At 37.8% G+C, this 12,366-nt stretch overlaps 1 protein-coding gene across 7 annotated transcripts in view; it reads left to right on the plus strand.

Annotated features, from left to right (window-relative positions):
- Nucleotides 1–12,366, plus strand: part of RPRD2 (regulation of nuclear pre-mRNA domain containing 2) — a 96,419-nt gene that overhangs the window by 62,175 nt on the left and 21,878 nt on the right. For 4 of the 7 annotated variants that reach the window (XM_042994022.1, XM_007088060.3, XM_042994023.1 and 1 more), the window contains exons 3-7: nt 103–203; nt 1,066–1,143; nt 2,672–2,724; nt 3,330–3,456; nt 5,760–5,935. In XM_042994022.1, the coding sequence (XP_042849956.1) occupies nt 103–203; nt 1,066–1,143; nt 2,672–2,724; nt 3,330–3,456; nt 5,760–5,935 (535 nt within the window). The remainder of the gene's footprint in view (nt 1–102; nt 204–1,065; nt 1,144–2,671; nt 2,725–3,329; nt 3,457–5,759; nt 5,936–12,366) is intronic. The other 3 variants (XM_007088061.3, XM_015540194.2, XM_042994025.1) reach the window with 1 other exon arrangement.

Raw genomic sequence — 12,366 nt, forward strand, 5'->3', positions numbered from 1 at the left:
TCTTAAACATCAGAAGACATTTGGAAAATAATTTTGTTTCAGATTTCTAGTTTGAGATATAAATTCACATTTTTATATGTCTGTGTCACTTTTTCTTCTCAGGGATCCATCTGTCTCTAAGTCTATAGAACGAATCTTCAAAATCTGGGAAGATAGAAATGTGTACCCAGAAGAAATGATAATGGCACTGAGAGAAGCTTTGAGTAAGTGTATTTTCTCTCCTAAAAAAAAAAAAAAAAATCATTGAGTCTTTAAAATTAAATATATTTTATAGATGTAGGCCTGTTGCATAACAATGAAAAATAAAGTTTTGAATTGGGCCCTATTTATTTAAAATTAAATACTTACAAAAATCTGTTTGAATTAAAATTTAAATAGAATTGGTTTGGGGAGGGTTGGATTTTGTTTGTATTGACTAGAGAAAGTCATGTATATTACGTGATGATGGCTGATTATTTTCCTACACTTACTTTACTTTGAGCATTTTTAACTGTTCGTGTTTTAACAATTACTGCCCTGTCCATTTACTCTTGGAGGATTTTTTTTTTATGGGGTTTCAGTTTCCAGTAAGCTATTTGATACTAAGCATATATATTAAGCATTCTTTAGTCTCTGTTTTGGTTTAGATTTGCAATAAATTGTGTATTTATTTTTATGAAGTTACTTACTTCTGATGTATTAGGTGTATTTACTTGAGTCATTAAATGGAAGTTGGTGATATCTGACACCTTGACATTATTTGATTAGAAATTTGCTTTAAAAATAGCATCTTCTAAGAAGCTGTTAAATTCTTCATTTGAATGTGGTAACTAGTATTTTTAAGCTTCCTGCCCTATTCTTCTCAAAAATCAGTGACTTTATTGATGATAGAAATCATGTTTATTTGACAGCTTCTTAGATCTGGTGGGTGTTTTTATTTTTTTTATAAAAATGAAAGGAAAAGAAAGAAAGAAACAACACACAGTCTCGGATTGCCTTTTTTCAATGCTACAACTTTGACACTGAAGTGGACAGACAGAACAGCTTCCCATAATGCCAGATTGCAAAAACTGAAATGTTTTCCAGGTACCACTTTCAAAACTCAGAAGCAGCTGAAAGAAAATCTGAACAAACAACCGAATAAGCAGTGGAAGAAATCACAAAGTAAGGAACAAAATCTCAACTAATATAAAATTACCTCCTCTTTTTGGAGCAGAAGAAAATGTAGACCATTTGACATCGTACCTGGCATAAACCATGGGGAAGCCTGTGTTTTCCAGGCCTGGGAGAGTGACCCAGTGACTTATATTAAACAAGCCATCATGGAGTTACTTCTTTAAAAAAACAAAAACAAAAAAAACCCCTACTTTTAAACAAAGGAAATGCAGAAAAAGGGTTTAAATGAGTGAAGATTCAAGAGTAGTTGGGGGAGTGAAAGAAGAAAAATGCTTGATAGTGCCCAGGCTAACTCTCAGACTGAAAGATATATGAAGGTAGAGGCAGCTGGCATTAAACAACAGAGCTGAAGAGGAGACTAGGCATTAAGAAGCATTTATGTGGGAGCCATGAAATCCTTCAGATTTGGGGACACTCTACCAGATTAGACATGGGCCTCAAATCCTGGCCAGAAGCCCACTCTCTAACAGGAGCTCCTGCTATGTTTATCATGTTTACCCAGCATGAGATCAAGGGAGTGGAATTCTGCATGTGATAGGCTGCTGTGGGCCAAACTGAGGAATATTGAGAAGGACTTGGTGTGGAGGGAACGAGGTAGAAGACAGTAAGAATTGGGAGGTAAAACAAGACACTTGGGATGGTTTCACTCCAGCAAGTATATGATATTCATCATGATTAAGGGAGTCCTGACATCCTTTTGCTCATAAGTTGCATGCTTAGGAAGAGCAAGAGTCATCATTTCAGCCCAAGTTGAACCACAGCGGTAATGTGCTTAGAACTCTCCCTGCCTGTTTTTGCTGTGAATTGAGTCAGCAGAAAAAGAAATCCAAAGCTTAAATCGTAGGAATAGAGTTGATGTTTGTAAGCAATTTTCTTCAGCCAGTGCTCAGGATTAATTGGATGTCCTGCTCCTGAACACTCTTAATTTGAGGTACTGAGATCCTCTTAGACTAGGAAACAAGGTACTTCATGTATCTCAGAATCTCCAAATCCATAATTCTAGGACTTTGTGATTTAAAGGGTCTGTTGGAGGTAAGTAGGTTAGATGTACCTAAATAGTATATTTTTAGGGGCGCCTGGGTGGCTGAGTGAGTTGAGTGTCTGACTTCAGCTCAGGTCATGATCTCGCGGTTCATGAGTTCAAGCCCTGCATCGAGCTCGCTGCTGTCAACACAGAGCCTGCTTTGGATCCTCTGCCCCCCCGCCCCTCATCCCCCCCTCCCCTGCTTGTGTTCATTCTCTCAAAAATAAACATTTTTAAATTAAATAAATAAAGAGTACATTTTTATATTGGCCATGCGTGGAAGTGTTGAAATTTCATATCTGAGGAATATGAATATTCAAGGAATATGAAATATTACAGAAATACTTATTCTAGGAATTATATTATTACTTAAATGTGCATATTTGATATATGTTCATAAATACACCCTTAATTATAGACCTGAAAAACTTCCTCACTATTTGTCAACTTTTTGTGTCTGTATTCTTAATGACCTTTTATTTAATTCAACAGCATCCACGAATCCAAAAGCTGCTCTCAAGTCTAAGATAGTTGCCGAATTTCGAGTAAGTTAAAGAATGCATTTAACATGCCAAAGCTTTATTCACCCATTTTGTTATAGTTCCCTATATAGTCCAGTAAAATTTATTTTTATTCAGTTGTACATCAGTTATATTTTAAACAAGTTTCAACTGTTCTGAAGCAATCTAGATTGGGATTATATTACATAGAGTTTTATATGTTGCCTTAATGGAAAAATTAACCTTCTTCCAGAATATCTATGACCAGCCAGGTTCTATTACCAGCCGAGGTCCCCGACAAGGGGTTCATCCTTTGGTGAAGTACTACTAAATTAGAACTTGCTTAGAGTTAACATAACACTATGTGTATCTCATTAAAATTTAAGGAAGATATAAATGGACCTTTGTCTTAGCCTTAACTTTGTATGCATCAATTAGCTTTGAATAATCAAGGATAGGATCTTGTAAAGTATATAACTAAAAATACAGTTTTGTTATGAAAATTGGTATTAATATCTCTGATTATGAGGAAGTGCAAAGAGCCTCTTTCCTCTTGGTTTTGTTAGGTTTTAGACATGTTTTATGTTAATGGGAATAGATAGAGTAAATGAATGATTTCATAAATGAATATGATTCTGGTCTGTGTTCAGTCCCAGGCCCTCATTGAAGAGCTGTTACTGTACAAGCGCTCAGAGGATCAGATAGAGTTGAAGGAAAAACAGCTGTCGACTATGAGGGTGGATGTGTGCAGCACAGAAACTCTGAAGTGTTTAAAAGGTAATACTTACATCTTTTTAAATAGAATACCTCAGATTTTGTTCCCAGGTCTGTAATTTTTCAATGATCAGACTGGCTTCTCCCCTAAAGAGAACCTTAGATTTTGGAGACCAGTTGTGGCACTTCTGGTTTTCCAGGTAGTGATTTCATGCATATGAATTTCATAAGTAAAGTCCTGTCTTTGACATTGCATACCTTACACTTACCCAGTGTTATATTTTAATTGTATCTCAATAAAGCAGGGGAAAAAAGAAATCTAAAAAAAATCATAAAACAATTCTTTCCCTCTCCTTACTTCTAGTGCTTTCTTGCTGTGTTAGGTTATATATAGACAAATGTATTTCACATGTGTGATAATGTGGCTTGGGTATGTTCTTTATTTATTTTTTATTTTTTAAAGTTTATCTATTCCAGAGAGTGAGCATGAGCTGGGGAGAGGGACAGAGGGAAGGAGGGAGAGAATCTTCTTAATTTTTCTTTTTTAACGTTTATTCATTTTTCGATAGAGACATAGAATGAGTGGGGGAAGGGCAGAGAGAGAGGAAGACACAGAATCCGAAGCAGGCTCCAGGCTCTGAACTGACAGCACAGAGTCCAACGAGGGGCTTGAACTCACGGACCATTAGATCATGACCTGAGCTGAAGTCGAACACTTAACCGACTGAGCCACCCAGGCACCCCAGGGAGGGAGAGAATTTTGAGCAGGCTCCACATTCAGCACAGAGCCCGACACGGGATTTGATCCTACAACCTTGGGATCGTGACCTGAGCCAAACTCAAGAGTCAGATGCTCAGTTGACTGAACCACCCAGGTACCCCTGGGTATGTTCTTTAGTAAGGTCAGTGTAATGCCCCATAACATCTAGTTAGTTGGTCTCTTTTCCTTGGGTTGTAAATTATAAATAACAAATTAATAATGTACTAGAGGATTGCGTGGGTGGCTCAGTCAGTTAAGTGTCTGAGTTTGGTTCAGGTCATGATCTCATGGTTCGTGAGTTCAAACCCCCACATCAGGCTCTGAGCTGACAGCACGGAGCCTGCTTGGGATTTTCTCTTTCTCCCTCTCTCTCTGCCCCTTCCCAACTCACACTTTCTCTCTCTCTCAAAATAAATAAACTTAAAAAAAAAAGTGTTAGAATGTAAATCTCGTGAAGGTAGAAATTATCCTTATTTGTTCATGCAGTATCCTAGTACCTAGAGTAATGCCTGCTACATAATAGGCATTTGATAAATATTTTTGAAATCATGAGTAAATGGCTGCCAACTATTCATTTTGGCACCTGTTTTGTTCTTGCACCATACTTTAAAAACTTTTTTTTTTTTTAACATTTATTTAGTTCTGAGAGACCGAGCACAAGTGGGGGAGGGGTGGAGGGAGAGGGAGACACAGAATCCGAAGCAGGCTTCAGGCTCTGAGCTGTCAGCACAGAGCCCAACATGGGGCTCAAACTCACTAACTAACCATGAGATTGTGATGTGAGCTGAAGGTGGACTCTTAACTGACTGAGCCACACAGGCACCCCTTTGCACCATACTTTAAATCTAACAATTGTTATCTAATTTAATACTCACAACAACCCAGAAGCATATTAAAAACTTCCATTTTGTACACGAGAAATCTGAGGCTTCAGGTTATAACTGAACACTGATTATAACTTGCACAAGTTATACAGCTGATAAAAAGCAAAGTCAAAATTTGTACCCACATCTGAAGACATGTTCTGGTAGTCACTGGGAAAGATGGGGATAGTTAGGAGAGTAAGTAACATTTTGTACTATCACTATTATTGAAAAAACAATTCGTGATTTGTAGTCTGCTGATAACAAATTATCAGGGATCTTCAGGTAGGAAGGAAGAATTTTTACTGTGATATATCTTCAGTCTTCATCTTTACTTTTCTGAACCTCCATTTTCTCACATTCCATAGTGAATCTAAGTGAACAGAATTGAGCCTCATCCTGATACTCCTAATTAGCAGCTCAGCATCCAATTTTTGAAGAAAAACAGTCAACACACTTCCTTTTAGCTGAACTTTCTTTTTTTCACCTTAATTACAGGAGCCTTCATGATACACTCTTGGCTGCACTCTAGCAGGTTCACATGAATTGTTTTAATAATATGTTTTGTGGGTTTTGTGATTTGGAGAAGCTTCACCTTAAGTGAAACTGAGACTGAGAATATTACATACTAACACAGCAAGAAGAGGTTCACAAGTTATGTAAAGAGGGGTTTTCTTCAAAAGATTACATTTTTTTACGTTTTCTGTTTTATCCTGAAACGAATACTTCCTCTGTTATTTTAGATAAGACAGGGGGAAAGAAGTTCTCCAAAGAATTTGAAGAGGCAAGTTCCAAGCTCGAGGAATTTGTGAATGGTTTAGATAAGCAGGTGAAAAATGGGCCCTCATTAACAGAAGCACTGGAAAATGCTGGAATTTTCTATGAAGCACAGTACAAAGAAGTAAAAGTGGTGGCCAATGTAAGTAATAATTAAACCTAACATGTATCAATTGCTTACTATAAATCAGCGACTGTTAACTATAAGGGTTCTCTAACTCCAGGGGTAAACATTATTTCCTCCAGTTCATGGATGAAGAAGTTACTTTTAAAGAAGAAGAGTGACCCTTGTGCAAAGTGATAGAGCCAGCAAGTGGAAGCGTCTAAATTAAGACCTGGTTCTTTCTGACACTAAAGTTCACAGATACCCTGACCATTGAGCTTTGCTATGAAGCCTTATGTTTTAGCATTTCAAAGGGCATGTGCCAAGCTACTGTTTCAGGATATAGAATTGGGCAGAAGTATATACACTTTCTTGTTTCACCACAAAACTGGATGGAGACATTCTGTTACTAGTGACCTCTGAAAGAACCTATCTGTTTTATACTTATTTTTTTTAAATAGTTTTAATTGATATATATGGTTATAAAAGCATACAGTAGAGTAGATCCCACCAGTCCCACTTACTAGAAGCAATCCCTTTTATCTCATTTAGCTAATTTTCTTTGACATTTACCTTCATATTTCTGAATAATATGCCTATATTGTTCTTTCTTGAGTTATCCTATTTAAGAAATACCTGTTAACTTCTTGGTATGACAAATGAGGCTTTCACTTATATGCCCCTTCCTCCTTCTCCCAACATTATAGAACACTTATATTTAATTTTTTTATTTTTTATTTATTTTTATTTTTTAATTTACATCCCAGTCAGTTAGCATAGAGTACAATAATGATTTCAGGAGTAGATTCCAGTGATTCATCCCCTATGTGTAACACCCAGTGCTCATCCCAACAAATGTCTTCCTTAATGCCCCTTACCCATTTAGCCCATCCACCCACCCACAACCCCTCCAGCAACCCTGTTTGTTCTCCATATTTATGAGTCTCTTATGTTTTGTCCCCCTCCCTTGTTGATACAATTTTTGCTTCCCTTCCCTTATGTTCATCTGTTTTGAATCTTAAATTCCACATACGAGTGAAGTCATATGATATTTGTCTTTCTCTGACTGACTGATTTCGCTTAGCATCATACCCTCTAGTTCCATCCTTGTAGTTGGCAATGGCAAGATTTCATTCTTTGTGATTGCCGAGTATGGGGCGCCTGGATGGCTCAGTCGGTTGAGTGTCCGACTTCGGCTCAGGTCATGATCTCACAGCTTGTGAGTTCGAGCCCCGCGTCAGGCTCTGAGCTGTCAGCACAGAGCCTGGAGCCTGCTTCAGATTCTGTGTCTCCCTCTCTCTCTGCCCCTAACCCACTCGCATTCTGTCTCTGTCTCTCTCAAAAATAAATACACATTTTTAAAAAAAATTTTTTTAGAAAGATTTCATTCTTTATGATTGCCGAGTTAATACTCCATTGTGTATATATATACCACATCTTCTTTATCCATTCATCCATTGATGGACATTTGGGCTCTTTCCACACTTGGGCTATTGTCCATAGCGCTGCTGTAAACATTGGGGTGCATGTACCCCTTCAAAACAGCACACCTGTATCTCTTGGATAAATACATAGTAGTGCAATTGCTGGGTCATAGGGTAGTTCTGTTTTTAATTTTTTGAGGAACCTCCATACTGTTCTCCAGAGTGGCTGCACCAGTTTGCATTCCCAGCAGCAGTGCAAAAGAGATCCTCTTTCTCTGCATCCTCGCCAACATCTGTTGTTGCCTGAGTGGTTGATTTTAGTATAGAACTCTTTTAAGTCTGTTGATTACCTTCATAAATGGTAGTACTATATTTAATGTTTTTGACCACTAACTCTAGAGTCTCAACTTTGAAAATGCAGTAATTATTCCCTCTCCTTTCCCATTAGTTTTCATCCCTCCCTTCAGTTTTCCAACTTCGGTAAACTTTAGTTTTACACTGTCAACATTGGTAATATTTACATTTCAATCTGTAATCATAATTGTTACTTCCTTGCTCTAAGGGCTGAAAATTAATACAAACAAAGCTTAACAGTACAACTGTGTAAACATTGTTCACCATTAAGGTCTTGTGGTAGCTATGGTTATATTAGAGATTTTTAATTTTTTCCTAGGATTTTTTTTTTTTTGCATTGTTTGCCTTCTCATAGCCTTTTTTTCTGTCTTTCTCTAAATTCTCTATCTCATCAAATATTCTCAATTCACATTTTCCTCCAGAAACTTCCCTACCTGAACTTCTGTTCTCCTGCTCCAGTTTTAAGTGGCTAGATGTCATGCTAGGACTACTCTTTAACTGATACGCTTATATTTTAGCACTTTATATTACAGATTTATAATATATAGATTATATATTTAGCACTTTATTTTACAGATTCCATGTCATCTTTTTTTTTGAATGTTTATTTATTTTTGAGAGAGAGTGAGAGCACAAGCAGGGGAGGGACAGAGACAGAGGGAGACACAGAATCTGAAGCAGGCTCCAGGCTCCCAGCTGTCAGCACAGAGCCTGACGCAGGGCTTGAACTCACGAACTGTGAGATCATGAACTGTGAGATCATCACCTGAGCCGAAGTCGGATACTTAACCAACTAAGCCACCCAAGCGTCCCTCCATATCTTTCTTTTTGGTTTTCTGTCCTGTTTTGGTGGAGCACATTCTCAGTTCATTTCCCTAAAAGGAGGCTTGTGAGAGATAAATTTTTCTGAGTCCTTAGATCTCAAAATGCCTTTATTCTGTTTTCACATTATTAGTTTGGGTGGTATGAAGTCTTTGCAAGACCCTTTGTAGGGGACTATTTTTTCCTGTCTGGAAGCTTTCAGGGACTCCATCCATAGTGTCCTGAAACATTTACAATGATTTATATATATATATGAGGTTTTGTTTTTCATTCATTATGGGTTGTTTGAAGGGTTCTTTCAGTCTAAAGATGGGTGTTCTTCATTTGTGGGATAATTTCTTTCTCTTCTATGTTCTCATGTTTTCTCAACCTTGATCTTTTTGTTCTGCTTTCTGGAAGATCTTAAGGTGTTTCCTCTCTAGCTATCTTGGCCTTTCTCTTTTACGATCTTAGCTTTTATCAAAAATCAGATAATATCTCTGTCCACTTATATTTAAGAATGAGGTATTAAAGGGGCTCCTGGGTGGCCCAGTTGGTTAAGCATCCGACTCTTGGTTTCAGCTCAGGTCATGATCTCACAGTTCGTGAGATCGAGCCCCTCAATGGGCTTTATGCTGACAGTGCAGAGCCTGCTTGAGATCTTCTTTCTCCTTCTTTCTACCCCTCTCCTGCTCATGCTCTCTCTTTCTTCTCAAAATAAGTAAGTGAACTTTAAAAAAATGAGGTATGAAAAAATTGAGAGGCTTTCTCTACATACATAGGGATTATTTACTCATGGGTTTAACTAGTAAAGTCTGAAGGTGAAGAGTTGACTGTTAACTTGGGGCAAGAGTTGCCCTAAGTGTCAGAAGGTTGGAATTTTTTTTGCCAGGAAATTGTCATTCTTTAGAGAGGTCACAGTTTTTGCCCAAGGCCTAGTGCCTTGGCTGCTGACTATGGAGATTGCGAGGGAGGTAGTACTGAGGCTCTGGGGGGTCACACTCTTAATTAATTATCCTGATTTCAACCCCACTACTCATTCTACCCTTCTGTACTCATCATTTCCTACATAAAAGCTGCTCGGGGATTCTGCAAGTCAGATCAGCTCCTTTCTCCCTCTGCGTGCTCCTGACCTCATTTTTCTCTCCCCCTGAGTCATCACTTCTTTCTTACTCTTCTATTCTCTTTCTGTCTTCTAAAAATTTGTAGAAATGTTTTCCCAGGTATCTAATTATTGGTTTATACCTTTGTATTAAAAAAAATTTTTTTTAATCTTTATTTTTGAGAGAGAGAGAGAGACAGAATGTGAGCAGGGGAGGGGCAGAGAGAGAGGGAGACACAGAATCCGAAGCAAGCTCCAGGCTCTGAGCTGTCAGTACAGAGCCCGACGCAGGGCTCGAACTCAAGAACCGCGAGATCATGGCCTGAGCTAAAGTCGGACACTCAACCGACTGAGCCACCCAGGCGCCCCCCCAAAAAATAAAACAGTGTACAGTTAGATCTTGTTTTTGTTTTACTGTTGTTTTTAATCCAATCTAATAATCTTTGTCTCTTAATTGGAGTGTTTATTGCATTTATTGATATGCTTGAATTTAAGTCTACCATCTTGATACTTTCTTTTTGTGTTGTCTGTCCTTTGTTTCCTTGTTACACCTTTTTTTTTACTCAAAAAAATTAAAAAGTTTTTTTTTTAATATTTATTTTTGAGAGAGAGAATGTGAACAGGGGAGGGGCAGACAGAGAGGGAGACACAGAATCTGAAGCAGGCTCTAGGCTCTGAGCTATCAGCATAGAGCCAGATGCAGGATCGAGCCATGAGATCATGACCTGAGCCGCAGTTGGACACTTAACCAACTGAGCCACCCAGGCACCCCTACTCAGAGATTTTTAAGGTTAAGTTTATCTTTTACTTTCTCTCTTTTCTTTATTTTTCTCTCCCTCCTTCCCTCTCTCCTCCCTATCTTCCTCTCACTCTCTCAGTGTTTGCTCTAGGGATTCAATACATGTTCCTAACATTTCCTTAAACTTAATTATCTTAAATTAATATCCTATTGTTTCATACTTAATGTAAGACCCTTAAAATAGTAGGGTTCCCTTCCCCCCAGGCCTTTGTGCTGTTATCTATTTTACTTACATATATTTTATATAGTTTATACTTTTTTTTTTCTTTTTTAATGTTTATTTTTTAAGAGACAGCATGAGTGGAAGAGGGTCAGAGAGAGGGAGGCACAGAATCCGACACAGGCTTCAGGCTCTGAGCTGTCAGCACAGCTCAGATGGCCATTTTCTCCCGGTATCTCTTCACATGGTCTTTTCTTTTTTTTTTTTTTTTCTTTTTTTTTTTTTTCTTTTTTTTTTTTTTTTCAACGTTTTTTTAAATTTTTTTTTTGGGGGACAGAGAGAGACAGAGCATGAACGGGGGAGGGGCAGAGAGAGAGGGAGACACAGAATCGGAAACAGGCTCCAGGCTCCGAGCCATCAGCCCAGAGCCTGACGCGGGGCTCGAACTCACAGACCGCGAGATCGTGACCTGGCTGAAGTCGGACGCTTAACCGACTGCGCCACCCAGGCGCCCCCACATGGTCTTTTCTGAGTATGTGTCTGTGTCCAGATTTCCTCTTTCTATAAGGATTGGGGCCCATGCTAATGACCTCATTTTAATTTAATTACCTCTATAAAGACTTTAACATAATGTCACATGTGGAGGTGTATAGGGTTAGGACTTCAACATATGATTCTGGAGGGTCACACCCCTATAGCAAACTGCTTGATGTTTTTCACAGACTTTAGGAAATTCTAGACTGTTATCTGCTCAAGTATTGTTTCTATTCTGTTCTCTCTCCTCTCCTTCTGGAGCTCTATTAACATGTATATTAGATCTCATCACTGAGCTTTTTTATGTTCCTTTCTGTGTTCCAAGTGTTTTTTTATGTTCCTTTCTGTATTTTCCATCCTTTTTCTCTTTAGTGCTTCCTTTTAGATATTTTCTATTAACCAGTCTTCTAATTCATTAATTCTCTTCTGTTGAATCTTATCTGTTGTTAAACCCATCTATTAGTTTTATTTAGTTGACTTGTTCAGTTCTAGAATCACCATTTGATTTTTTTTCCTCCCATCATCACTGCCCCCCCCCCATTTCTTTTTAGAGAGAATTTGATTTTCTGGTAAAATTCTGCTGATCTTTTTTCTTCATCTTTATCTTTCAGTTTTTCATTCTGTTTAAAATTTTGAAACATTCTCGTACTTGTAAACATCTTAAGTACATTATGAAGACATTTTTTTTCGAGAATCATTTGAAACTAAGTTGGTGGCGTCCCATCACCCCCAAATATTTTCATTTGTGTTTTCCTGCCAGACAATTGTATTCTCCTTTATAACTGTAAAGTAGAGCCATTTAATCAGGAAATTAATTGATACATTGACATACCATTATTATATAATACTTAAACCCTATTCAGATGCCCAGTTTTTATGGCAAAAGATCCTGTCCAGAATAATATTGCATTTATTGCATTTTTATTTTCCTTTGATCTAAAACAATTCCTTTCTCTTTTCCTTGGTTTTCATGTTCTAAATATGTTTGAAGATTATAAGTCAAAATATTTTGTACAGTGTACCCCAGTTGAGATTGATTGATTGATTTTTAATTTACATCCAAGTTAATTAGCATAGAGTGCAATAATGATTTCAGGAGTAGAATCCAGTGATTCATCCCCTATGTGTAACACCCAGTCCTTATCCCAACAAGTGTCTTCCTCAATGCCCCTTAACCATTTAGCCCATCCCCCTACCCACAACCCCTCCAGGAACCCTCAGTTTGTTCTCTGTATTTGTCTTATGTTTTGTCCCCCTCCTTGTTTTTATATTATTTTTGCTTCCCTTCCCTTACGT

This window comes from Panthera tigris, chromosome C1, assembly GCF_018350195.1.
Source record: "Panthera tigris isolate Pti1 chromosome C1, P.tigris_Pti1_mat1.1, whole genome shotgun sequence".
In the NCBI taxonomy this organism is placed as follows: domain Eukaryota; kingdom Metazoa; phylum Chordata; class Mammalia; order Carnivora; family Felidae; genus Panthera; species Panthera tigris.